Source organism: Mirounga leonina, unplaced genomic scaffold (genome assembly GCF_011800145.1).
Source record: "Mirounga leonina isolate KUSES-001 unplaced genomic scaffold, KU_Mleo_1.0 Mir_168, whole genome shotgun sequence".
In the NCBI taxonomy this organism is placed as follows: Eukaryota; Metazoa; Chordata; class Mammalia; order Carnivora; family Phocidae; genus Mirounga; species Mirounga leonina.
The window spans coordinates 19,340,813-19,368,779 of record NW_023270426.1 but is presented as its reverse complement, the minus strand read 5'-3'; the positions used below and the strand labels follow the sequence as shown (position 1 = coordinate 19,368,779).

At 46.3% G+C, this 27,967-nt stretch overlaps 2 protein-coding genes across 3 annotated transcripts in view; both read right to left on the bottom strand.

The window, feature by feature from the left end:
• PCBD2 (pterin-4 alpha-carbinolamine dehydratase 2) overlaps nt 1-770 on the bottom strand; it is a 49,435-nt gene extending 48,665 nt beyond the window's left edge. Inside the window, exon 1 of the mRNA XM_035014168.1 lies at nt 657-770. Within this exon, the coding sequence (XP_034870059.1) occupies nt 657-740 (84 nt within the window). The 5' untranslated portion in view covers nt 741-770. The remainder of the gene's footprint in view (nt 1-656) is intronic.
• Nucleotides 771-5,084: 4,314 nt separating this feature from the next.
• Nucleotides 5,085-21,659, bottom strand: TXNDC15 (thioredoxin domain containing 15). 2 transcript variants are annotated; one of them, XM_035014167.1, is made up of 6 exons: nt 21,020-21,039; nt 19,700-19,800; nt 12,963-13,444; nt 10,777-10,940; nt 7,304-7,434; nt 5,085-5,795 (listed from the first exon to the last, which is right to left on the bottom strand). In XM_035014167.1, exons 2-6 carry the CDS (start codon nt 19,728-19,730, stop codon nt 5,599-5,601), a joined length of 1,005 nt encoding a protein of 334 aa, XP_034870058.1. In that variant the 5' UTR covers nt 19,731-19,800; nt 21,020-21,039; the 3' UTR covers nt 5,085-5,598. The 2 variants fall into 2 exon arrangements, with proteins under 2 accessions (XP_034870058.1, XP_034870057.1); XM_035014166.1 differs by lacking the exon at nt 19,700-19,800 and having other exon boundaries at nt 21,020-21,659.
• Nucleotides 21,660-27,967: the final 6,308 nt, after the last annotated feature.

Here is a 27,967-nt window from a genome sequence, read left to right as displayed (position 1 = left end):
CTAAAGACTTCCAAACTTTCAAAACAAGCAACTTAAGATGAAATGGGAAGTTTAATGCAACATTTCCCCACTAGGTGGTGCTGCGTGTTAAAACTTTCCCTCAAGTTAATTTATCCCACTATATTAATTTCTAACGCCAGAAAACCGACGGAACGCCCCGCGGAAGAGGGAAGAAGTATAGATCTGTCACTCCCAAAAAAGATAATTTATGAATAATTCACAGCAAAACAAGTGAGTTAACTCAGCGCTGAGCCAGCGGGTTTCCGGTGATGCGCCGTGCGGGAGCCGGTCCCTGCCCTCGGCGAGCGCGGTCTAGCGGCACAGCGCCTTTAGTCACTTCAGGTGACCCTTAGCATCAGAGAGTTTTACAGCTACTTTTCGTGCTTTCTTTAAACAAAACTCGTCCTCGGTTTTTTTTCCGGCGGGCAGTCTCGTAGACACGACGGGATGCGTAAGCCAGGAAAAAACGATGGTGCTGCGGGCCCCTTGTCTCCGGCCAGGCGTCGGGCAGGTGCCCGGCGCCCGAACGCGGCTCCCCAAGGTCCGAGGCCGGAGGCCGGGCCCGCTTCGGCGCCGTCCCGGGTCCTTCCCCCCAGCCCCCCAGCAGGCGCCGCGGGGCCTCGCCCTCCTCCCGCCCCGCGAGCCCCGGCACTCACCATGGCCGAGAAGCTCGGGCCCCGGCCCCGCAGCGTCGCCAACAGGAGCCGCGGCGCCCCCCGCGTCCCTAGCGCCGCCGCCATGGCCGCCGCCCGAGGGCTGCCCGGCGCGCTGCCTGCCCGCCGCCCGCAGGCGTCCACCGGGCCGGCCGGGAGCCGGGAGTGGTGCGGGCGGCCCCCAGTCGCGGGCCAAGCGGTCCTGCAGGCGCCCGCGCAGCCCGCCCCGGAAGGTCCCGGGAGTTTCGGGGCCGCCGACCGCGCTGGCAGCAGGCGGGCGGCCGCCGCAGGGCCCCGCAGGACCCCGCGCGCCCCCGCAGGACCCCGCGCTCCCAGCGCCGGCCCCGCGGCCGCTGCGTCGTGTCGGCCCCGGGGCCGCTTTCCCGGCAGTGCCGGGAGATGGGCCGGCCGGCGAGCGCGCTCAGGCGTGGCCCCCGGCTCGGCTTTTCGGTGTCCGGGCCCCGGCTCGCCGCACACTCGCGGACGGTCGGTGCCGAGCTCCCTCCTGGGCGATGGGGCCAAGAGCCCGAGCCGGCGGGAGGACTTCGCGGGCGGGGACGGGAGGAGATGGGCTCCGGTGGGTGCTTGTGGGACCACTCCCGTCCCTGCTCGCGGAGGGCAGAGAACCATAGGGCTTCGGATCGGGGCTTGTGAGGCAGGGAGCCGTGGGTGCTGATGGAAGCTCTGCTGGGCCCGCCTAGCTGCTGAGGCCTTGGGCACGCTGGTTCATCTGTGCTGGCCCAGATAGGACGGTCTGGAAACCTGGCTCTTCATGCTCTCTATAGAGAGTAGCGCACGGTGCGCGCTCCGGAGATGGATGTACCCAGGAATTCCTGATACACAGGAATTTTTTTTTTTTTTTTTCTGGAGAAGAGGGGTAGTCTTTTATGGACGTATTTGCTAATATTTTATTCTTCCTCTCTTTTCTTGCCTTTTTTTTGAGATGTGATGTCACATGCCGAAAAATTCACCCTTTAAAGTGTACAGTTCACTGGTTTTTAGTATATTCACTTGTACCTTTTTTTTTTTTACTAGTTTAAACAAATTAATATAACCAATTTTCATAGGGTTTATCCACATACCCGAGAATTTTTTTTTAAATATGAGAGTCCATTTAAGTTCAAATTAGCAGTTGCTAGCAGTTAATTTCATTTCCCATATGGAGTTGGGGGAAAAAAGCTTTTTTTGTCTTAAGATATGCTAAAATTCAGACATGGCTCAATATACATTCTCAGTGTTTGCCCACTTGACAAAAACTCAAAGGAGGACTCTCGCAGCAGACCCTGATCAAATGTCACTGATCTCAAGGCATCCATCTAAGACATTCTTGTTTCCTTTGCCTGATGCTTCAAGTGGGCAGAGACTGGAGATGGAATTTCCAGGGGCGCCTGGGTGGCTCAGTCGTTAAGTGTCTGCCTCGGCTCAGGCCATGATGCCAGGGTCCTGGGATCGAGCCCCACATCAAGCCCCACATCGGGCTCCCTCTCCCACTCCCCCTGCTTGTGTTGCCTCTCTCGCTGTGTCTATGTCAAATAATTAAATTATAATAAAAAAAATAAAAAGTTTCATTTCCAGTACTTAATCAGGTGTACACAATCATGAAGAATACTCTGCAAACTTGCTTATTAAAGCGAGAACTGCAAAACGGTCGGTGTGAGGTAACAAGAGACTCCTCGTCTTCGTTCCCGAAATTCACTGCAGGAAACCGGCATCCCAGCTGTAGTTAGGAAAAGCAGAAGCAGTAGCATGCTAGTAGGGCCCAGGGGAAGCGATGTTCACCAGTAGGGGCTGTGGATACTTTGCCTTCACGTGTAGGTCTCCAGTTAGTCGATTTAAGTTCCTTAGCAAAGATTTATTGAGCAAGTCGTCTACGGTGGACACTCTTGGGAAAGGCAGGCTCCTGCTCACAGTCTTTTAAGCCCTGCTCGCTCGTGTAAGAATGGGACTTAGGCCTAGAACACCTCTTACAGTCGTTATAAAGAGCCCATACGGCCTGTTCCAGTCTTACCACCTTGTGTGGGAATATCCTTCCCTGATCCAGACTCAATATGTACTCCTGTATTCTGCTTAAGCACATAAGTCAAATAGCCCTGGGGCATACCCCCCCCTTCAGTATTACAGACTCCATGGGGGGGTGGGGGGACGGGACTTGTGCTAAGACACTAGAGGGGCACTCTGGCCATTGGCTGCTGGGGAGGATCCACTAGCCATGGGGGACCAATGCACGCTCCTGGAGCTGATCTTGCTGTCTCTTCTGTGAGTACAAATGCTGTTCCATTCAGTGCATGACTGTTTTGTTTTCCGTGGCAACTGATACTAAGCAGGAGTGGGCAGAAGTGTTTGGACTTCTGTCCCTGACGACTGGCACTCTGATGATCTTTGCTGTCTTCCGTTGAGCTGAATCCCCGCCCTCCCCATCCCTGGCACTGGTACCAGTGCCAGGTACCATGCTTGGCTTGGGGCGGTTTAGCTGCTCTTGGACCTTCCTTCCTGCCTCCTACTTGCCGTTCCCTCAGCCCCAGTGCTTTCCAACTGATCCTCTCTACACTTGAAGCTCCCCCTAGGGAACTGCCCTGCTCCACTTTCCCTCCAAGGGAACCCCGGGTAGCTTGTCTCAGCTGAGTATTAGAAGCAAAGCCATGGGGCGCCTGGGTGGCTCAGTTGGTTAAGCGACTGCCTTCGGCTCGGGTCATGATCCTGGAGTCCCGGGATCGAGTCCCACATCGTGCTCCCTGCTCGGCAGGGAGTCTGCTTCTCCCTCTGACCCTCCCCCCTCTCATGTGCTCTCTCTCTCTCATCCTCTCTCTCAAATAAATAAATAAAATCTTTAAAAAAAAAAAAAGAAGCAAAGCCATGGATCTGTTGGCCGTCCCAGGAGCCTTTCCTCACCCTCCACACTAGAGTAGGGACCCATGACATATCAAAGGCATGAATATGCCTGCATCTTTGATAAGATAACTTCTCATCTGGGAGTGTGCCCCCCAGGAAATGAGACTATATACAACAAATTAAAAAAAAAAAAAAAAAGTAAGTAATGCTGAACCTACTCTCAAAGACCTATTATGTAGTCATGGTTAGGAAATCTGTTGACAACAGTGAAATATTTATCATTTGTTAAGCAAAACAAAACAAAAAAAAACTAAGGTGCTAAATGATACCTGTTAGGACTCTAACTATGGGAAAGAAAGGGGAAAGACAAGAGGGAAATGCATTATGATTGTCTCACCTCATGGCACAGAGACTCCTCCAATCAGCATGCTTAGGATGGAACCTGGGTCCCACCACTGGAAACTGCATGACCCAGAGTAAGTTATTTGGGGCCTCGTTTATTACCCTTCTGTAAAACAAGGATATTTAATACTAGTGTCAGTCTCAGAGCTACTGTACCAATAAGTAAAATGGAAGGTAAAGAACTTAAAATAGTACCTGGAACACACACAGTTATACTCGTGTTATTGTTATAAAAGATGGAATCACTGTTAAGTTTTTCTTCTATTTGTAAGTACACACACACATATATGTAAAGGTTCAAATCCCAGCTTCATCAATGTACTGTGTAACCTGGGCAAGTTACTTAAGCTCTCTTCATGCCTCAGTTTGCTCATTTGTAAAGTGACAATAGTAACAGTCCTGTTCTGAACCAGCATCCCTTCCTGTCAGTGACCACCACAGCCAGAGCTGTCCACAACATAAAGTTGTAAACTCCTGCCCAACATAACATTCTGAGAGGGTGACTCAACTAAGGTTCTATTTCCATAGAATTTAAGGTGCGTTATGAAATGAACTACTCTATCTGAAATACTGGAATCAATCACTTTATATTAAAGGTTACTTCTCATTATGTGGTCAGATGTCTTATATCTGAGTTTAAGGGATCTTTTAGAAACAGCTTTTTAAAAAGTTGGTATAAAGGGGCGCCTGGGTGGCTCAGTCGTTAAGCGTCTGCCTTCGGCTCAGGTCATGATCCCAGGGTTCTGGGATTGAGCCCCACATCGGGCTCCCTGCTCAGCGGGGAGCCTGCTTCTCCCTCTCCCACTCCCCTTGCTTGTGTTCCCTCTCTCGCTGTGTCTCTCCTCTGTCAAATAAATAAATAAAATCTTAAAAAAAAAAAAGTTGGTATAAATTACATGTTATCTCTTTTCTACCTGTGTCCTAAACTAGACTAGAATCAACTTGTGGGCAAGAACAGTGTTACATATTTCTTTTGGCTCTCACTGAAACTAGCACAGTGCTTAGAACATTTTAAGGTTGAATCAGTGCATGCTGGTTAGGTAATTGTGACTAAAATTTGAGTTATGCTTTAGCCTAGAACTGATAATAAATAAGCTCTAGTCTGATGATAGTATTTACTTCTCCTAACATCTGCCCTATCCAGAAATGACTTAAACCACTTCAGATTCCTCCGGTGAAATTAAAGATCACAAACACCAAAGTACTTGACTCTTTTATTTTCCCACGAGTTACTCAGAAGGTCACACTTGCCAATTCTAGTTCTTCTTCCACAACAGAACACTTTCCTACTTACAGGCTCTGAGAGAAAAACTGCAAATGAACAGAAACCAACCTTCTTAAACATATATAAGGAATCAAGACTTTTCTAAAACCATAATGTGAAAAGTCCTACTTCTTCCTTCTATGAAGCCAACTGTCACTCTATCCACTATTCCACCTGAACACGCTCCCATTTGAAACTGGATCACTCCCTTAAAATATTGGATTAGTAAAAACAAGAATGGTGAGTTCTATTGAATATTTTTGCATTTGCTTTTTGTGGTACTAATTAAAACACCAATTTTAATTTTTTAACACATTCAACAGTTCAACAAATGCATGATTCTTTTAATCTGACTGAAGCTGTAAGTCTACACTTGACTGGAGAAAATGTAAGAAAGTGCAGCATTGATTTCTGAAATTCCTCGTTCCGACTTCTCCTTTCAGTCCGTCACTATTCCGCGTGTTCCTGCTCTTGTCCTGGAATTAGCCACCGAATGCTCTCAGTTCGAATGGTAGCATACATAATAAAACTAATCAAAAAGAATAAGGAAAATACAAGCAGCCAGTCCACACTTTTTATCAGAGTGCTGGGAAGAGGGCCTATTTGGTCAGCTTGAGTTACCACCACATTTTTCTTGGCTTCTATACCTGAAAGAGAAATCAGCTGTTTCGAATCAGATAAAAAACACATCCGCTAAAGATCTTTCTGAAGTATTCTGCATGGTATGCAAAAAGATATGCAGTCTTAAAATAAACACCACACTAGTATATCTGGGATGGGTTTCACTTGCCTGTTAGTGTAATTTGTAACTTGCCTTTCTCCCACCACATCAAAGGAACAGGAACCCATTCAGCTGTTCAGAGCCTAAACACTAGAATTTCTGTGAATTCCTCAGAAGGGTCTTCGGGCATGGTTAAGAGTTGTCTTTTGTTCTCTTTGAGACCAAAATTCAACAAGTAACTGGTAAAGCTACTCTCAGGAGTCTACAGAATGTTTTCACAGGTGAAGGAACGCTAAATTCAAAATGCTTTTAAATAATTTACTGAAAAAATTGTTAGAACTAACCACCACTGAGATCAGAGATTACCAAAGATGCTGTGACTCCTCAATTTCTTTTAGGTTCTAAGTTTTCTTAGAGTGTTGAGCAAAATGGCTCCCTCTCTCCATATCAACCTGATTGACAATCAGGGGTCTGGTACTGTAAGACTTGAATAGCTAACTATCTGGTAACAACCCTTTCACTCCTATGAGGTAACTCAGCTCTTTGTTCTTTACTGTGAGATAGAAGTAATTAGATGCAACTTAATATATACGGAAGGTATGTTATAGCTTATTTTTATTTCCAGTGAATATACTTCAGGAAGAAGTGGGGTGCTCATAATTAAGGCATGAAAGCTTTTGTGGAGCAAACTTTTCCAAAGAAGAAAATTTCTTCAATATTCAGTGTTCAAACTTTTACAGAATAAAAAATAAGGCCACATGTTTTGGCAAATATTAAGGAATTAAAATAGCATCTGCATATGAATGAATAAATGGCACACCAGACAGCAACAAAAAGAAGATATAACCATATGCACCATCACGGTGAATCCCACAAACATAATGGTGACTGAAATAAGCCAGACACAGGGGAATCCATTATGTATGTCTCCATCAATATAAAGTTCAAAACAGGTAACACTAGTCCATGGTGTTAGAGGAGTCAAGGTGGTGGTTACCCTTGCAGGCAGGAGCAACAGTGCAGAGGGGATGGGCTGGTAACGTTCTCTCTGGGTCGGAGTCCTGGTTACCCAAGGCATTCACTTTGTGAAAATTAATCCCTCAGAACACCAAATATAATGCACACATTTGTGTAACTATTACACTTTAGTGAAAAACGTATATAAAAAGTTATCTACAGGTGTATGGTATGTGAATTATAGAATAATAAAGCTGGTTTTTTAAAGGTATCAATAATCATTAAAATTACCTATTCATGTTAAACTTGCCACTGATTGAGAGACTTTTAACAGAACCACAGTAGTTCACTAGAAAAGACGGTTTACATCTGAAAGCCAGTCTTGACTCCTTCACTTAAGGAGAGCAGACAGAAACCCACAGAAGGCATATACCTCCAGCAATAAAATCCTTTCTATGGCATATGATTTCTACATACCTGTCTGGTTAAAAATGAAGACTTTCAGTGTTTCCAATGTTCGGTCTGTATGATTAAATCTAGCCATTGGTTTAGCTCCTTGAAATAATAAGATGTTAGGAACAGCTACGGTGCCGAACCTGGTAGAAAGGCTATGACAGAAAGCAGTCAGTCAGACAACCTGAACTAAGAGTGGGTTTCCTCACACAGTTACCATATCAGAATGGATGGCAATAAATGAGAAAGCATCATTTTCCTGTGACCTACAGAGGTTTCTAATATTCAAACTATATGCTTATAGCTATTTCTGACCTTTTTCCTTATGGGTTGAGATTGGGGGCATTCCTGTTCTGCTGAGTTGCTTTCTATTACAACAAGGAACTACCCCGACACAGTTATTCCACTTTTTTTTTTTTTTTTTTTTGAGAGAGCGAGAATGAGAGAGAGAGAGAGTACATAAGAGGGGGGAGGGTCAGAGGGAGAAGCAGGCTCCCCGCTGAGCAGGGAGCCCCAAGCGGGACTCAATCCCGGGACCCCAGGATCATGACCTGAGCCGAAGGCAGTCGCCCAACCAACTGAGCCACCCAGGCGCCCCTCCACTTTTTTTTTAAGTAAACTCTACCCCCAACGTGGGGCCGGAACTCACCACTGCAAGATCAAGGGTCGCATGCTCTACCGACTGAGCCAGCCAGGCATCCCCTAGTTATTCCGCTATTTAAGTTGCAAACTGCCAAAAGAGATCAGACCAGAAAATTCTAATTCATGGACAAAACACACTGTGTCAATTTACTTGACAGAAGAAATTTCAAACTCTCCAGAATGCCCATCTCCATCCCTCATACAAGATTCAACTTAAGTTAAGCAATTAGTTTGGTAAGTCGGCACATGAGGATCTACGGTCTAGCAGACACACCAGGAAGTTCACAACTGGGGCAGGAGGTAACACGATCTGAGAGGGACTGGTTCACCTTTACATAATACAGAGTCACGCTATAAGCTCTGGAGTCAAAACATGCGGGTTCAAGCCTCAGGTCTGTCACTGAGCCAGCTGTGTGAGCTTCGGGCGGACTATTTAACCTCTTTAAGCCTCAGTTTCCCCTGTGAGTAAAATGATAGTATTGGATAACCAGGATTTTTGTCTTTTGTAAACATGCTGTCACTTAAATATGAACATATGAGGCAAACACATGTCGCAGGCCATACAACAAGAACAAGTATCCTCCACTCTCCACAGTTAAGGCACCATAGCAGGCACTGAGACGGATGCATGGAGAAGACTGACCAAAGCAGATGATAAAAGCCTGCAGGGAATGGAAGCCCAAACCCAGAGTACTAAGCTGGTGCTGGGAGCCAGGCCTGCCGGCTTGGGGGCAGGGAAAGGCCCAATCAAAGTCTGACACTAACCTAGACTGTCCTTCCCATCAGTCTGCTCCCTTGGGCCAGTCCATGTAGATATTTCCCTGAAGCCCTTGTGAGAATTACTAATTTGCTGCGATTTCTTTCTCCCTAAACAAGTTTAGGTAAACATTGGCAGTTACATTACCCACACTGAAGATGAGTGGCGGGCAAAGTTTTACTCCAAATTTTTACTTGAGGGGCGCCTGGGTGGCTCAGTGGGTTAAGCGTTCAACTCTTGGTTTCGGCTCAGGTTGTAATCTCAGGTTGGGGGGATCAAGCCCCACGTCAGGCTTGGCGCTCAGTGGGGAGTCTGCTTCTCTCCCTCTCTCCCTGCTCACTTGGTCCCTCCCTCCCTCTGTCTCTCAAATAAATAAATACATCTTTAAAAAAATTTTTTTTTACTCAAAAAAGTTTTACTCAACTTCGCTTTTACCAATTTGACCATCTTCCAGACTCTCGAAACTGATTCACACACAACCTCCTGTGCCCGGCTAAAGGGCACGTGACGTAGGGGAGGAGGGTCACGCTTTATAACCCAGACACACTCACAGCACTGGGGAAATACAGAACATGTGAACAAAGCTCTTTATAACATAGCTCACTCAACATCTAAAAAAAACAAGAGCCCACTGAATAATATAAAACAAAAGTAAATGTCATTTTAAGGGCCTAAATTAGTTCATTAAATTAATTTACACACTGTCCACTAAGGAACACACATGCAAGAATAAATGTAAACAAGAGGAAGGAAGAACGGGGGAGGGAAAGAAAGAAATCCTGAGCAGACACACAACAGGGTGCTGAGTCAGGCTGCCAGGGGTGGAAACCTAAACCATGGGTGAGTCTCAGGAGGGTCCCACTTGTGACACTAATTTTGCTAATTCAGGCTGGCCAAGACCCTGAAGAGTCCTCTGCCCCCTGCCCTCACTGCCATCAGGTGGGGCCACCTTTAAATTCCACCCTGCAAACTGGTGCAGACCATATGAAAAACAGGGTGGAGGTTCCTCAGAAAGCTAAAAATAGAACTACCCTAGAATCCAGCAATTGCACTACTAGGTATTTATCCAAAGGATACAAACATAGTGATTCGAAGGGGCACCTGCACCCCAGTGTTTATAGCAGCAATGTCCACAATTACCAAAATATGGAAAGAACCCAGATGTGCATCAACAGATCAACGGATAAAAAAGATGTGATGTATATACACACACACACAATAGAATATTACCCAGCCATCAATAAGAATGAAATCTTGCCATGTGCAAGATGGATGCTAAGTCAGCCAGAGAAAGAAAGATACCACATGATTTCACTCATATGTGGAATTTAAGAAACAAAACAAATGAACATAAGGGAAGGGAAGGAAAAACAAAATAAGATAAAAACAGAGAAGGAGGCAAACCATAAGAGACTCTTAACTCTAGGGAACAAACTGAGGGTTGTTGGAGGGGGCAGAGGGTAGGGGGATGGCGTAACTGGGTGATGGGCATTAAGGAGGGCACGTGATGGAATGAGCAATGGGTGATATGCAACTGATGAATCACCTAATTCCAGCCCTGAAACTAATAATATACTATATGTTAACTAAATTGAATTTAAATTTTAAAAAAATTATTAACTCAGTCATAGCAACTCATTCATTTATATAATGCGACCTAGGGCTAGATACTTATTTCTGTGCAAAATAGGGGAAAACTTATAGTACATACCCACTACACCTGTTTTGAGGACAAATGACATACAAAATGAAAAGTGCTTTCCCCAATATCTAGCACGTGGTAAGCCTTCAATAAACAATAGATGTAATTAACATAAAAATAGATAGATAGATAGAGATAGAGAGACAGATGATAGATAGATAAATTCCACTCTGCAGAGAACAGTCCCTCCTCTCCAGCGGCCTCCAGAAAGTGAGGCCTCAGCTCCCTGAGGAGTGTGACCACCCTCCCACTCACCCTTGTCTATCCCTCCCGCTAGTCCAGCTTCCATGGTCATACCTATCTCCCTCAGCTTCGAACTTAACTGACGACAACCTCCAAATAACTGCAAGCATTATCCAGAAGGATGACACGTTAAGCTCTACTCAGGGAACATACCTGCTGTGCTGAGATGCATCCAGTGCCAAAAAATGAAGAGCTGGAAATGCCCGGGGCAGAGAATTAAAATGAGGGGCCAAACTGGCAGAAAATCGGCACCACGGGGTGTAAAACAGGACTAGTGTGCAGTCACTACCATTTGGGTTTAGAAAATCCATAAGGTCCTGTGGTAAAAGAAACAAGTGTTAAAGTCAGCAGTAAATGTTCATGTACATTCTTCTCGAAGGATGCCCAAGAAACTGGAAACACAGCTGCCTCCAAGAAGAGGAGGCAGGAACACAGACAGGAGAGAGACTATAGGGTATCCCCTTAAGAACCTTTTGGGTTTTGAACCATAGGAACGCATGAATCAGCAGAAAAGTATTATCAAATAACAAATCATAAACTTTCCCATAAACTTTGATAGTACTACAGAGCAATTTTAGTATTTTTCATAATGCATTAATTCAAACATTAAGTACCCACAAGGCACAGGCCATCGTCCCGACCTCTGACCTGTGCCTCTCACACACTCTAATGGCATTATTAAAGCACTGAGCTCTCAGGCCCCAATCATCAACTCAGCAGATCCAAATCTGTAAGCAGCTGAATCAATGTATTCGGCCAAAGGCTAGTTCAGTTCAAGGGTGCACCATCCCTGCCACCACCCTAACTCAGACTGCTGAAACTGCTCTCTCCTGGCCAAGTGTGTGACCTACAGAGCTGAGGCACAGTGTTCACCAGGCACTGAGGGGAGGGTGTGAGGCCAGCGCTGACCCCTGCACATGGAGGGGCTACGGATGCTCAATGTACCACATACCCTCATTTAAAATAAGCAGTCACGGTGTGCAGAGCTAGGATTTCTTCTCGTAGTACATAAGCAGCCTGAACTCATCCTGCTACCTGGCTTAACAATCCCACAGAAACAGTCAGTCATTATCTCAGTGTTCTCTTCAGAATTATCATTTATCCAATGGACTGGAAAAGCATGGCTGTGTTGGGGACAACTGTCTCAGCTCTCACTCCAGAGAAAACAGTGGAGTCAAGCTCTTTGAAGGAAAGAAATTTTTCATTAATATAAATGCTTCCCAGGGGTATCACCACTCTAAACAATGCTAAATCACAATCTTAGTAATTCAGATATTTTTAACTTGCCTCTGTAATAAATACCTCATTTGGAAGAAGAAAAATGCTAAGATTCTGATGCCAAGTGCCCATCTGTCCACTGGGATTTTTTTTTTTTAAGATTTATTTATTTACTTGAGACAGAGGGCATGAGTGGGGGAGGGGCAGAGGGAGAGAATCTCCAGCAGACACTGTGCTGAGCGCAGAGCCCGACCTGGGGCTCCATCTCACGACCCTGAGATCATGACCTGAGCCGAAACCAAGAGTCCCACGTAACCTATGGAGCCCCCCAGGCGGTCCTGTCCCCCGGGAGTTTCATCATGAGGCTTGGTGCAGAGAGGACCCCGAGGGGGACCAGGCTCAAGCCGCCTAAAAAGCATAATCGACACTGGTTCTATCGCCTCCTCTCCCTACAAACATCATAGAGAGCCAAGTCGGTTTTCAGTGATGCAGCCATTAGATGCTGTCCCACTTGGAAAAGGACAAAGATTCTGACCCTCCATTTGAAAGTTGGCAGAGGGGCGCCTGGGTGGCTCAGTCGGTTAAGCGACTGCCTTCGGCTCAGGTCATGATCCTGGAGTCCCAGGATCGAGTCCCACATCGGGCTCCCAGCTCGGCAGGGAGTCTGCTTCCCCCTCTGCCCTCTTCCCTCTTGGGCTCTCTGAATCTCATTCTCTCTCTCTCAAATAAATAAATAAAATCTTTAAAAAAAAATAGACCATACTCAATATATATAATTTTTAAATAGTTTCATTGGTGACTAAGCTCTTACACTAAAACTTTTTCCTCCTTTAAAAAAGATGGGGTTTTGGGGCGCCTGGGTGGCTCAGTTGGTTAAGCGACTGCCTTCGGCTCGGGTCATGGTCCCGGAGTCCCGGGATCGAGTCCCGCATCGGGCTCCCTGCTCGGCGGGGAGTCTGCTTCTCCCTCTGACCCTCCTCCCTCTCATGCTCTCTCTCTCTCAGTCTCTCTCTCTCAAATAAATAAATAAAATCTTAAAAAAAAAAAAAAAGTTGGCAGAGTATCAAATCGTGAAATCAATATGCGGAAACAGAGAAAAGCGCTAAACCATTCCTTCTTACCTGTGACATATTTAAAATTTTCAGAGTGAAGTTTTCTAGTCCCGTCACATTTCTCTCCTCGCAGTTCACCTTGGGGGACTTGAGACTCTCCGTGTTATTGGCGTCCTCGGGTGGCGCCGGGTCGGATTCGGCCACTTCCGGCTCTGAGTAATACTCGTCCTCTCTGTCCTGGAAACTGGCCCCCCCGCCGTCCAGAGAGAAGAGGTGCTCTCGGAGACTGCACCGCGAGTCCTCCTCCCCTCGGGCCCCGCAGGTGCCGCCGCTGGGCTCGGGGCTCAGCTTGTCCTCGGTCTCGCCGGGGATCACGGACAGCAGCACCACGTGGTCGCCACCAGCGTCCAGCCCCAGCACAGCGCCGGCCTTTCCTGCGGGCTTTTTGTGGCCCGCGGGGCCGCGCGAGGGCTCCTCCTCACTCGCAGACACAGCTCCCGCCTGCAGAGCGAGAGCACGCTGCTCCTCCGACTGCAAGTGACCGCTCTCCTCTGCAACCAAAACATGCCAGCACGTTCACGCTCCTAAGTCCCTTCCAAGTATATGAACCCAAAAAGGAATTACAGTTCCCCTACAGAGGAAAAAGGTACCCTTCCCATGAAGCTACAGAGGGCCACCCACCATTCTCCAGATCATGAAGGAGGTCACCAGGAGGTACCAGATTAATGAATGTCAAATACAATGTGGACCAATCCATATCTTCATGTGATACCTGCTCTCTTGCCGTGTGGATTATAAGCAAAAACATTCCAGTGCAGACATCCAATGAGGAAAACAGAACACAAACACCTTAACAATTTCATTTGTTTGATGAGAATATCCAACAAAATAATGATGCTTTTATAGAAGATTCTACTATAGCAAAGCATCCTTGCACACATTATAACAGCCCTGTGAGCCCAGCAGGACAAAGGTTACCATCCCCTCTTAACGGAGGACCAAGCAGAGGCACAGAGAGGCAGTGGAATGCCCAACAGCACAGAAGCCAATAAGCAGCAGAGCCAGGTCTCTGAGTGAAGTCTTCTGGCTGCTACTCAGATGGGGCCTTACCCTCCCCATGATACCTCAGGAGTTGCTGTGCCTCCTGGCCGGAGAACACTGCCCCACGCATACAGCATATCCAGCCTGAGGTGGCCTCTCCTGCCTGCAGCCCTTGGGAGTGCCAGGAGGTGCACCCCACAGGGCCGGGGCAGCAGCAGGGCAAAGGAGGACGTTCCTCCCACTCTGGAGCCACTAGACAGGGCTTGGGCAAAATGCTCTGAGAAGGGAAGACTCTGGGGAAGTCTGATACATCCAGGGAGGAATCTCCACTCACCTCTGTAACAGTGACTCCTGCCTCCAACTCCCATTAACCCAACCAGAGCAGCCAGACTCAGTGCCAGGCACTGACCAGGGAGAACCAATGAGCCCAACTGTACTCAGACAAGCTCGCCATGTGGCTGGAAAACCCTCAGCCATGCCAACAGCATGTCACCGAAGTGTGAAAAACCAACTGGCTTTCAAGTTGGGGAGGGGTCTGGGAGCTTCCTAAGGTATGCACCTTTGTATAAGGTCTCAAAGAATATCCGCAAAGAGATGCACAGATTCATTCAGCAATTCAAAAACCTTCTCTGAGAATTCTGCTTCTGGCTAAGCTGGAGTAAGAGGGACCAGATTTACCCTCCCTAGTGAAACAACCCAAAAATGGCCAAAAATGTGAACCAGTTTCAGGAGACTAGTTAGCAGGCAACCAAGGATAGGGATCCCTGAGAAACAGGAAGAGAAATAAACAGGAGAGCGTTACAAGTGCTCCAGCTTACCACCTGAGGGAATGCCTGCCCTGGGGCTCAGGGAGGCGGAAGGAAGCAGGCAGAGTCCAGCACTCCTCAAGTTGAGGAGACGGTACTAAGGGTACAGAGAGACCAAGAAAGCTAGAGTCTGTGGGACAGAATAGTAGAGATGGGCAAGCTGCAGTGAGAGGACTCCAGAGACCTGCCGAGTAACCCCCATCGAGTACACTGGTCAGCATTTACATGTGAGTAAGTTCCCAAAGCTAGGCAAAGAACCGCCCAAAAGGATCAGAGACAACAGTACCCAACCCTCACACAGAGCTGGGAAGCGTACCTGTTCCCACCCGCTAGACTGGAAAACCTCACAATTCACAGAGCACTGGGGAGAGTACACAAAAGTAGTGGGGCAAAATTAATCCTACAGTAAATACAGCTCTGCTCTCGTCTAACAAACCTTAAAAGCCAGGATCAAACCATGCTCAGCTAACTTAACTGTACCCTAGAACAAACTCATGAATATTTAGAGGAATACTAAAATATCCAGCACTCAACAAGGTCAAATTTATGTCTGGCATCCAATCAAAAGCTACCAGGCATGCAAAAAAGCAGGAAAATATGATCAATAATGAGAACAGTAATTAACTAATTAAAACTGACCCCCAGCTTGCAGATGTCAGAACTAGGAGATAAGGATATTAAAACAGTAATTATAATTCCATTACATATGTTCAGAAAGTTAAGCAGGTAAAGGGACATAAAATATAAAAGACCTGCATCAAAATGCAAATCAAAACCACACAGATCTTACCTCACACCTGTCAGATTAGCTATTATCAAAAAGACAAATAACGAGTGCTGGTGAGGATGTGGAAAGAAAAGGAAACCCTTGTGCACTCTTGGAAGGAATGTAAATTACTACAGCTATTGTGGAAAACAGTATGGAGGTTCCTCAAAAAATTAAAAATGTAATTACCATATGATCCAGCAATTCCATTTCTGGGTGGAACAAAAACACTAATTTGAAAAAATACATGCACCCCATGTTCACTGCAGCCTTATTTACAAAAGCCATGGAAGCAACCTAAGTGTCTACCAAAGGATGAATGGAAAAGAACATAGAATCACACAATATTATTATTATTATTCAGTCACAAAAAGAGGAAACCTTGCTATTTGCAACAACATGGATGGACCATTACGCTACATGGTGATAAATCTCAGAAAGACAAATACCATATGCTCTCACTCACATGTGGAGTCTTTAAAAATAAATAAATAAATAAATAAATAGCTTATAGATGCAGAGAACAGACTGATGGTTGCCAGAGGTGATGGTGGGGGGAGGGGATGAAATGGGTGAAATGGTCAGAAAGTACAAATTTCCAGTTACAAAATAATTCATGGGAATGTAAGGTACTGTATGGTGACTCTAGTTAATAATACTGCCTTGCATATTTGAAAGTTGCTGAGAGTAAACTAAAAGTTCTCATCATGAGAAAAAAAATTTAACTAGGCATGGTGTCAGATGTTAACTAGACTTACTATGGTGATCATTTTGCAATTATACACAAAGATTAAATCATTGTTGTACACCTGCAACTAACATGTTTACATTAATTATAATTTTTTATAATTTTTTTTTAAGATTTTATTTATTTATTTGAGAGAGAGAATGAGAGAGAGAGAGCATGAGGGGGGCAGGGTCAGAGGGAGAAGCAGACTCCCTGCTGAGCAGGGAGCCCGATGCGGGACTCGATCCAGGGACTCCAGGATCATGACCTGAGCCGAAGGCAGTCGTTTAACCAACTGAGCCACCCAGGCGCCCTATAATTTTTTTTAAAAGACCCAAATTGTACTCTGGCAACGAAAACTACAACATCTGAAATGAAAACTGCACTGGGTGGGATTAACAGCAAATTAGGCATTGCAGAAGAAAAGACTAGTGAATTTGAAAGCATAGCAACAGAACCTATCCAAAATCAAACATACAATGAAAACAAGAATCCAAAGAAACGAAGAGAATCAGTGAGCTATGGGACAGTTTCAAGTGGCCTAACGTACAGATCATGAGAATACCCAGAAAGGTGGGGGGGGGGGGGGGGTGTGGACAGAAAAAGTATTTGAATAATAACCAAAAACTGCACAAACTTGATGAAAATCATAAATGCACAGATCTAAGAAGTTCAGCAAACCCCAAGCTCAATGAACTACACCAAGATATTATCATAATCAAATTGCTCAAAACCAGTGACAAAGACAAAAATCTTAAAAGCAGCCAGAGAAAAAAGACATGCTACGTACAGAGAAAGAAAGATAAAGATGACAGCAGATTCCTTGTTGGGAACAATGCAAGCAAGATGAGTAGCAACATTAAAGTACTGAAAGGAAAAAACTGTAAACTTAAAATTCTATACCCAGGAAAGTATCTTTCAAAAATGAAGGGAAGGAGTGCCTGCGTGGCTCAGACGGTTAAGCGTCTGCCTTCGGCTCAGGTTATGACCTCAGTGTCCTGGGATTGTCCTGTCTCACATCAGACTCCCTGCTCAGCAGGGAGTCGGCTTCTCCCTCTCCCTCTACCCCTACCCCCTGGCTCATGCTCTGTCTCTCTCTCAAATAAATAAAATATTTTTAAAAAAAGAAAAAAAGAAGGGAAAATAAATACCTTTTCAGAAATATTAAAAGCTAAAAGAATTCATCACCAACAAACACCCAGAACAAGAATTTTAAAGGAATTCCTTTAGGCCGAAGAAAAATGATACCGGATGGAAATATGGATCAACACAGAAGAATGGAGAGCACAAGAAACAGTAAGTACACTGATAAATATACACAATCTTTCTGAAAGTGTAGCTATGAAGGGAACAAGAAAGCCAGGGTAGGTGATAGGGGGCCAAAGGAGGTTTCTGTTTCGGCTTTTAGAACAGAGGAGAAGTTTAAGGATATATCAAGTTGATGGGAATGTGGGCGAGAAGGGCACGAGAACAACAGAGGTTAGACAGGGCAGCCAGAGGCTACACATCTGGAGAACAAAGGATGCCGGGTATGGGGGCCAACCCTCCTCCCAAATGCCCCAGCTCCACAGACATCTGCTCTCTCAGAATCTAACCAGCATCTTAGGTCTCACAAGTACACAGAAAATGCCAAGATCCCGAAAGAACCTCAGGAGAAAAAAAATCAGGGCAGAAATGAGAACCTGGCTCTCTCTGATCACCCTCATAAAAATGGATAGATGTCCCCTGCAAAAAATCAAAAGGGAGTCTGAGTGAAGCACAGAGCTGGTATTTTCAGTTCAGGAGGGTTATTTTTCCCTCCTGTGAAAGAGTTAAGTAGACAGTACACATTAGGAACCAAAACATTCTTGTGCCCTCAGGTACCAGTGTTTTCACTCAAGTATTGGGAAGAGAGGAAACTGTGAAGTATCCCACACCAAGACAGAAATGACGTACTGTGTGAGAGTCGCTGAACCCTTGCAGCGTCACGTGCCTTTAAAGAGACTGCTTCTTAACCTCAACACGCTGACTACAGTGTGAGCCACGCAAAAACGACAATCACTGCATCACTGACAGCAAGGAAGATATCTGGAGATCGCTGCCAGGGAGCCCTGGCCTAGGTCAGATCCTTCACACCCTTCCAGTTTTGCTCAGAAGGTTCTCTACCAGCCGCAGGTTTTTCACAATGGCTTCTGTGGCAGCGATTCCAGGCCCCACATGGTGTGGCCACTGTCCACACTCTGAACGAGTTCCACCAGACATCTCGGTCCCCGAACACTCGCGATCTCCTCCATCTACCTCAGTGTTGTCCTGAGGGCTGTTTCTCTGCCAGGGAAGCCCTCCACTGGCTCCCTTGCTGGCTAATCTGACTCAACGTTCAGATCTTACCCTAAACTTCACCTCTGTAAGGTGAACTTCACCCTGCCTGACCCTCAGACCAGAGGGGTCTCCCATAAGAGCATGCAGTAATACCCTGGGACTCTCCTTGAAGCATTTTCCACTGTTGGAATTTACTTAATTATTTGTAGTCATTTAATGCCTGTCCTCCCCAGCAGATAGGAGGGTGGGCCTGTTTCTCTATCTGGCTCACCACTGTACCTCAAGTGCCCAGCAGAGCATGTGACATGTGATGGGTGCTAAGCAAAAATCTGCTAGTTGACTGCCTAGTGAAGACAGGCATGGGGGTGCTGAAGCCAGGAGGGGGTTCCTGTGCCTTGACACCTGGATAGCACTGCTACATCCAGTTGTGCATCTGCCAGTGGGGTCCACTACAGACCAAAAAGCCTTGGATTTTCAGCCACCCTAAAAGGGACCCAGGTGGTGAAAGTCCTTCTGTCCTCACCCCATCACGGCCTCGCCATGATGACCAATGGCCCACCGATGGCTGGTGTTATCCTCAGGTCTGCGTGCACATGGCCCAGACTGCTAGGGGGGGCTCCCATCACACTGACTACAACAAGAAGTCAGTGCCCTGAATCAACAAGATTCTGCCTGGAGACAGCACACTCAACATGGGCAATGTGAGGAAAGATGCGTAAAGAGGCCCCCGACATGTGTGCAGGATGTCAGAGAAACCAAAAGCAATGGTAAGGAACTTCAGGGCCAGTAATGGCCGAGAGCGAGCCAGTTACCACTCAAAGATCTTAAGAGTTCAGAAGCAGCGACAGTCACAGAACCTTGGAACAGTGTGCTCACCCTTCTAGAAGCTGTGACTGGAAGGACAAAGCCAACCCATGATAACCCCTAAGGGAGGAAGCTGAGAGGATCAATATCCTGACCTCATGCTCCCTTCATTCCAACCCACAGGAAGCCAGAAGGCAAGACGGCCAGTTGTCACGCCATACAGGACAGCCACTCGGGGCACAGCGCAGGGTAGGCAAGGCTAGAGAGCGATCTGGGGAACAAACAAAAGCTATCCAGCACATGCTGCCCCTCTCTGAAGCTGGTGGTTAAGCATAGTGACAGAAATGTAGTACAGAGGTTTGACCGTGAAGTAGGCAGGCATGAGCTTGAATCATGGCTCCTCAACTTCTGGCTGTTGGAGACCCTGGCAGAACACTTACTGACACTGAGTCTCGGTTTACTCATCTGTAAAACAGGAACCAGAGCAACAGCTACTTCATAAACATTTGAAGATTAAATAAGATGATGCTCATAAAGCACAAAGCACAGGACCTGGCACATAACCAGTCCTCTCATCAACGATAATTGTGTTAACTATTCTTCCCCCTTCCTCCTGCTCAGCCACCCAGCAGCCCTGCCTCCTTCCAGGACACCTCACGCAAAGCAAAGACCTGCCTGCCCCTGTAGTGAATGACCAGCAAGGCCGAAAGGTCTAGACTTTAACAAACTGTGAGGAGTGGGGTGACGCAGCCCTGAGGATAAGGCCCCACTCCTGGCCCGAGCCCTGCCTCCAGGGTGGCTGCCTCCCCGCCTGAGGATGCCCCAAGAGCATGCCACGGCAAGCAGCGGGTTACCCGGGGAGTCTCGTCAGTTTTCTCATCTGTCCTTCGTGCAGGCAACCTGAGCAAGAGCGGCCTTCTTTAAAAAGTGACCCATCGGGCGCCTGGGTGGCTCAGTTGGTTGGGCGACTGCCTTCGGCTCAGGTCATGGTCCTGGAGTCCCGGGATCGAGTCCCGCATCGGGTCCCTGCTCGGCGGGGAGCCTGCTTCTCCCTCTGACCCCCCTCCCTCTCATGCTCTCTGTCTCTCATTCTCTCTGTCTTAAATAAATAAATAAAATCTTTAAAAAATAAATAAATAAATAAAAAATAAAAAGTGACCCATCGAGGTACCAAATAAAGCGTGGGCTCTGCAGGCAGAAAGACAGGCTCTGCCATGACCTGAAGGGCAAACTCAGGCTCTCTGAGCCCCGCGCCTCCACCTGTAACGTGGAGATAGTCTTGCAGCCTCTCTCCTACGGTGGGTGCGAGGGCTGAGATAAGGCACAGTTCCTGCCTCCGCGTAAGGGCACCGGAAATGTCGGCTATTCGTGATGATTTGTATCATTCATAGTAAAGGGTATGCCTCAGTAGGCGCTAAGACACTGTCACTCCCGCCGGACTGACGCCTGCTGCGGGGGCCTGCACGGGCTCCCCGCCACCGCGGACCACCACTCGGGGCCACCCAGGCGGAAAGAGGTCGGGACGACGCGCGGCAGGTGCCAGGAAAAGCCGAGGGGCGCGCCGCGGGCCCCCGCGCGGGTGAAAGCGCCGCCCGAGCGCACCCCCACCGCTCCCTGCCATGTCACTCGCCGCCGCCTGCCGCCCCGGGCCACGGCCCCAGCCCCAGCCCCAGCCCGCACTCACCCTCCAGGCCGCGGGCGGGAGGCCCCAGCACCCACAGCAGGACCTGCCACCAGCCGAGGAGCCGCATGGCGCGGGGCTAGAAGCGGCCGGGACCACCACCCAGGCCGCAGGGCAACCGGCGCACGGCGACGCGCGTCGCGCTCCCGGCCTCCCGGAGGCCTGGGGGGCGGGGGAGGGGAGCCGCGAGCGCGATCCCGTGCCGCCATCTTGGCAGCTGGCAGCGGCCGCGGGCGCCATCTTGGAAGCGGGCGGCCTGCCTCTGGCCTTTGGCTTCCGGTGCTTGGGATTCGCGGCCGTTCAGGAGCCGAGAGCCGGACACCTGGGGTCGCCTCGAACCTTCCTGACCGCCAACCCCTTGACGGAGTTCCAACAGAAGCCAGCGGCCCTCTTTCTTCGCGCGCCAGCCGGTCTGGCTGCTGGCAGCACACACTGCGCCTGTGTGGCGCTTCATTCCGGGGCCCCAACGGCCCGGAAGCCTCCTCCTTCGAGCGCCCCGAATCTCCTGCCTTACCCCTGTCCCCCTACCTACGGTTGCCAGGTGAAATACAGGCTGCCCAGTTAAATCTGCATTTCACAGAAGCCACGAATAGTTTTTTTTCCACTCCAAGAAACAGACGAATTTTCCAACGTAACTTTGTCCTGTAATTGTATTTGCTGCGTCTGGTCACCCTAACCCTACCTCCTGTGCACTCAGGGCGGGCAGTTTTGGGATGGCGGTTGGTGGATTCGCAGGGCAATCCCCCGCTCCCTGATCCACCGCCCAAGACCCGGGCCTGGAGGAGGCTGGGCCACCGCCCGCGAACAGCTCGGGAAGGACCTGGAAGCAGGAAGGCCTGGATGGGGAGGGGAGGGGAGGTGTGCGGCAAGGCTGGGCTCCGCATTCCGGAGCTGGGCGGGGGCGGGGGAGGGCGGAGGAGGGACCTAAGAGACAATGCTCAGAGGTCGGAAGAAGGACTCTTAGGTCTGCAGTTAAGGAAGGGCCTCCTGGGGCACCTGGGTGGCTCAGTCGTTAAGTGTCTGCCTTCGGCTCAGGTCGTGATCCCAGGGTCCTGGGATCGAGCCCCACATCGGGCTCCCTGCTCTGCGGGGAAGCCTGCTTCTCCCTCTCCTACTCCCCCTGCTTGTGTTCCCTCTCTCGCTATGTCTCTGTCACAAATAAATAAAATCTTAAAAAAAAAAAAAAAGAGGAAGGGCCTCCTAAAATCAATAAAGCGAGTTTCGAGCGGGGGCCCGGGCTACATCAGCGCAGACAGTGCTGCTGTCGAACTTTAAGAGGCTGGAAACACAGAAATGGACTTCAAAGATCTTTACATCAAATCATTGGTAGTTACAGCAACGTAAAGAGGAACCTAGGCTTTTTTTGGCCATGTGGGGAATCCCAAATCCAATGTTTATAGGAGTGTATGGTCGGTCAGCAAATTATGTTAACTTCTCTTAAGTTGTTTCTTTTTTTTTTTTTTTCTTTTTGAGAGAGAGAGAGCAGGAGAGCAGGATGTGAGGCAGAGGGAGAAGCAGGCTCCCCGCTGAGTAGGGTCCCCCCCCTCTTCCTTCTCCCCCGAGGTTCGATTCAGATCCAGGGACTCCAGGATCATGACCTGAGCCAAAGGCAGACTCTTAACCGACTGAGCCACCCAGGCGCCCCAAGTTCAGTTTTTTCATCTGTAAGGCGGGATGAATTTATACAGAGTTATGTGGACTAAATGAGATGTAAAGTGATGAGCACAGTGCATAATGCACAGTAAGCACATCAGAGTGTTAGCCATTATTATTTGGATCATACAATTCTAGTGGAGTAACCATAGTCCCCTGGTGCCCATCAAAGACTGTTAAACCAGAAAGATGTATCATCAATCTGACCTCACTGACTATTCTTCTCTTCTAAATAAACCGCCAGGGTTTTGCTATGGTAAGTTCTCAAGTGCCCGTGGGTCCAGGAGACAATGAACAACATGGAGGAAACAGCCCACATTTCTAGAGCGGATCACTACAATCATCATTTTGCTGAACTACCTCCCTTGCCCCCTACCCAGTAATAGCAAACCTTTCTTTTTTTTTTCTTTCTTTCCTTTTTTTTAAGTAAAACTCACCACCCCGAAATTGAGCAGCATGCTCTACCAAGTGAGCAAGCCAGGCGCCCCAAACCTTATCTTCTTTAACTTATTCTCTCCCACACCCTTCATACCTAATTTGAAGGTGCATAAAAGCCAAAAGGACAGAGAATTAAGAGGGTTTCGGATTTATAAAAAGGAGAGTGATTTGATTTGTCCCGACACTCCGAAGTGGATTCCCTTCTTACTACTTCCTTTTTATTAAGTCCTTTCCCTCGCTGTGTTTGTGCTTTGGCTGTTTGTTTGGACAAATACTCTCGCAGATGTTAGAATTGTTGTCTTTCCTTAAATACTGTGTATACACTCAAATGACAACTCAGGAAATGCTGTCAACAGGACAGAATGCACATTTGACTGTCTCACCACCAGGTGGCACCTGCACTTATTTTCAGCAAGAAAATTGCCTTCAGGTTTGTCTTGAAACTTCTATTTTACTTTCGTTTCTGAGGGAAAAACGTTGATATCATCTTCTTTTGGCTGAAATGAACTCTGTGTACCAACACCATTTGGCCTGGGATCGTTCATTTGTATGAATGATAATAATTTGATAATAATTGGAACTGTTATGCATAACTAACTACACACTGCTTGGCAGGTGTTTAGTTTGTCCCCCTTGATCGGTTTGCCTAATTTGTTTTTAATCTGATGAATCATGAGAGCTTTTCTTTCATGGTGTTTCTCTGTCTCTCTCTCTCATGAAAAAATAAGTATTTACATTCTTTTAGATCACTGTAGCTAAGTATATTTTCCAAAGACTGCCACAATCATATCCCTCCTCCCACATGCTGTTCTACAAAGTAATTTTGCCCCTGCCCCATCAATAGGTAGAATCAAATTCCCCTTCCCTTGAATCTGGGTGGGCCTGTGATTCACAAGCAACCAACAGAATGTAATACTGCATGAAGCCATCCTGTATAATTTCTGAGGCTACACAGCCTTACCTTTCTGCACTGGAAGATTTTCCCTGGAGCTCTGAGCCACAAAGTAAGTAGTTGGACTGTCTAAAGCTGCCATGTTCTGAGGAAGTTCAAAGCAGCTTGCTGAGAGAAGCCCAGACACTACCTGAAGAGAAGTGCCCACCATCACTCACTGATCCAGTCCCACTCTGTTTCGCCTTCGACTATCACTGGACTACTCCTGCCTGAGAGACCACAGCCACAAATGCCCTGATCCACGAATACAGAGACTTAAAAATTATTGTTATTATAAGTCATTAAGTTTAGGGTAATTTTATTTTAGAATAGATGACTGGATCATTTTATTTTGTAATTTAATAACTTAATCTGAAAAAAAAATAACTTTTAATCTGAAGAGACTGTGAATTAATTTAATAAATCAGTACTTTGGGCATATATCCATATACTTATTCTGCCAAGTTTCTTTCTCATCTTTATGATTTTAATGTTATATTTTGATGGACTTAAGTTGACCCACTGCACTCATTATTATTTAATCAATACTGAATATTCTGTGCAGTTATAACAGACTGATTAAACTGAGCTCCTTTAATAATTCAGTTTCCTCCCGAGAGAGTTCCGTCCTCACAGGGCAGATCAGAGTAATGTATAGTAGTTAAGAAAACCGTAACAAAAATCCACAGGCTCTTTCCCAACTTTACCTACTCAGGGCATGTATCCTAAATTTCATTCCTAATTGAAATCTTGCTTTCGTTTGATATATATGAGGTGCTACCTCATATACTCGTAAGTATGAACCTCAATCATAATAGGAGAGCTCTGCATTTCTAATCTGAGTAATAAGCCCTTGGCATTTATGTTTTCACTCAGATGGTTTTCTCCCAAAGAAATCATTCCAATTTGACTTACGAGAAAACTAAAGCTCAGAAAAAAAAATGGTTTGGTATCACAGAGGGAGTTTCTGACAGAGCTAAGGCTAGAATACCAATCTGAATTCAAGACATTTTATACTCTGGTATACAATCAGTAACTCATTTCAAATGCTAGCACACTGTTAATCAATACTTCTGTAATGGCTCTTGTAAATAAATATGAGATTTAAATAAATTGATTATATGCAACTAATGAGAAGGTTCCTGTTGGGAGAGGTTGAAGATCTAGGAGAGAGGAAAAATTCTGAGAAGGAAATAGAGAAGGGGATCTGGAGAGGGATAAACCTGAAACAGTAAGAGGAATACTGCCTCCTTTGTAATAGGAGGAAAGGGTGAAGGCAGATAAGCTATTTTCTCTGTCAGGAAGGTGGTAGGCTGAGAGAGAGCCTGTGGTGGTATCTAAGTATCTTAAGAGCAGAGAAAGGAAATCTGAAATACCTAAATGAGGAGTGCCATGAGAGCTGACTAAGGATACAAAAGAACTTCCTGGTAGCATTGGGGATCAAGCTGTGGTTGGAAAGCAAGAATTTATAGTGGCAAACGGCCCAGGTGTTTTTCTCCATTTAGCATTTAGCAGCCCAGGAGTAAATGGTAGCCAAAATTAGCCCGGAGTTAGTGTTTTGCCACGCTTGAGTGATGTATAGACCAGGGGCAAGTTAACCGAAGATAATGAGAGTTGCTAATATCTTTATGAGCCTAGTTGAGTCTTGTTTTTACCGGTTTTTAAATTTTTTACTGTTTTTTTTTTAATTCCAGTATAGTTAACTTACAGTGTTCTATTAGTTTCAGGTGTACAGAAGAGTGATTCATGAGCATAGTCGAGTCTTAACATTATCTTGAAATGGAACTTTCATGAGTTGGCCATTCCTTAGGTAGAAGAGTACTTCATACAACCTCGTAATTATTTATAATCAGTGTATTAGTTATCTATTGCTACATAACAAATTACATAAAACTGGGTTCTTAAAACAGTAATAATCATTTATTATCTCACACCATTTATATGGGTTAGCAAACCGGGCATTGCAATATCCCTGGCTTAGCTGGGTAGCAGTGGCTGAGAATCTCTCATGAGGTTACATTCAATAGCATGGCTAGTGCTACAGTCATTTGAATACTTGACTGGGAATGGAAGATAAGCTTCCCAGATGGCAAGTTGATGGTGACTGATGGCAGGAGGGCTCAGTTCTTAACCACGTGGGTCTCTCTATAGGACTGTTTGTATGTTCTCATGACCTGACAGATGGCTTTCCTCAGACCAAGTGACATAAGAGAGCAGCCCTAAAGCTGCAATGTCTTTTATGTCCTAGCCTCAGAAATCACACACCATCGTTTCTGCAATACCCCATTAGTGACACATGTCACCACGTATAATGTAGGAGTAGACTATACAAGGACATAAATACCAGGAGGTGAGGATCATTAGGAGCCATATTGGAGGCTGGCTTACCACAAGTGAGTAATAGTACCTGGATTCCTATAGTATTAACACTAAAGATGTTATAAATAATCCTGTGTTAATAAAAACTTTTAAAAAAATAACTGAAAAAAATGCTGTGTTATAAATAGTATGAAAATAACATAAAAAATACCTATCCAAGCCATTACCTAATGGTCAATTACCTACTTATCTAATATGTTCCTCCTTCTCTTTTCAATTCATTGAATCTGATTTTGAGAAGTACTTGACCTTACAACAGATTTGTGAAGTTCTATTTAGGAAATACCAAATCCTCAAGCAATAAAGAAATCCTTAAATTGTGATTCACCTTACTATGTTTTATAGTGTATCCTAAGTAGTATTTGGAGAAACTGATTGACTAATCCTGCCTTCATAATATTAAAACTGGCATCAAAATGATTACTATAAAAAGAAAGGCCAATAGGCCATATATCTTTTGTCTTATTCATTCATTTATTTATTTATTTGACAGAGAGAGACACAGCAAGAGAGGGAACACAAGCAGGGGGAGTGAGAGAGGGAAAAGAGGCTTCCCGCAGAGCAAGGAGCGCAATGCGGGGCTCGATTCCAGGACCCTGGGATCATGACCTGAGCTGAAGGCAGACACTTAACAACTGAGCCACCCAGGCGCCCCTCTATCTTTTGTTTTAAAAGCAGCCCATGGGACACCTGAGTGGCTCAGTTGGTTAAGCGACTGCCTTCGGCTCAGGTCATGATCCCAGGGTCCTGGGATCGAGTCCCACATCGGGCTCCCGGCTCAGCGGAGAGCCTGCTTCTCCCTCTGACCCTCTCCTCTCTCATGCTGTTTCTCTATCGCTCGCTCTCTAATAAATAAATAAATAAAATCTTTTAAAAAATAAATAAATAAATAAATAAATAAAAGCAGCCCATGCAGGGGCGCCTGAGTGACTCAGTCAGTTCAGTGACCAACTCTTGGTTTTGGCTTAGGTCATGATCTCAGCTGGGATCAAGCTCCACGTCAGGCTCTGTGTTCACTGTGGAGTCTACTGGAGATTATCTCCCTCTGTTCTTCCCCTGCTCATACTCTCTCTCTAACATAAAAATAAGGGGTACCTGGGTGGCTCAGTTGTTAAGAATCTGCCTTTGGCTCAGGTCATGATCCCAGGGTCCTGGGATCGAGCCCCGCATCGGGCTCCCTGCTCAGTGGAGAGCCTGCTTCTTTGTCTCCAGCAACCTCTGCTTCTGTTCCCTCTCTCACTGTCTCTGTCAAATAAATAAAAAATAAAAATGAAAAAAATAAAATAAAAATAAAATCTTTTTAAAAAAGCAGCCCATGCAAATTAATACAAATAAAAAACAAGAAATAAAATTAAATAAATAAAAAGAGCACAGGCTATTCTTTTTTTTTTTTTTTTTAAGTAATCTCTACACCCAGTGTGGGGCTCAAACTCACAACCTGGGGATCAAGAGTAGCATGCTTTACCAAATGAGCCAGCCAGGCACCCCTGCAACTCTTGAGAAGAAAGATAAAATCATTTAAGGTTTGGCAATACCTTTATAGCCAAGCC

Coding starts and splice junctions, on each gene's coding strand:
- TXNDC15 (XM_035014166.1), bottom strand. CDS start 21,086: ATGCGGCTCCTCGGCTGGTGGCAGGTCCTGCTGTGGGTGCTGGGGCCT. Junction 10,941..12,962: donor AAATTTTAAATATGTCACAG/GTAAGAAGGAAT, acceptor CTTTTACCACAG/GACCTTATGGATTTTCTAAA. Junction 5,796..7,303: donor CTTCATTTTTAACCAGACAG/GTATGTAGAAAT, acceptor TTTCTCTTTCAG/GTATAGAAGCCAAGAAAAAT.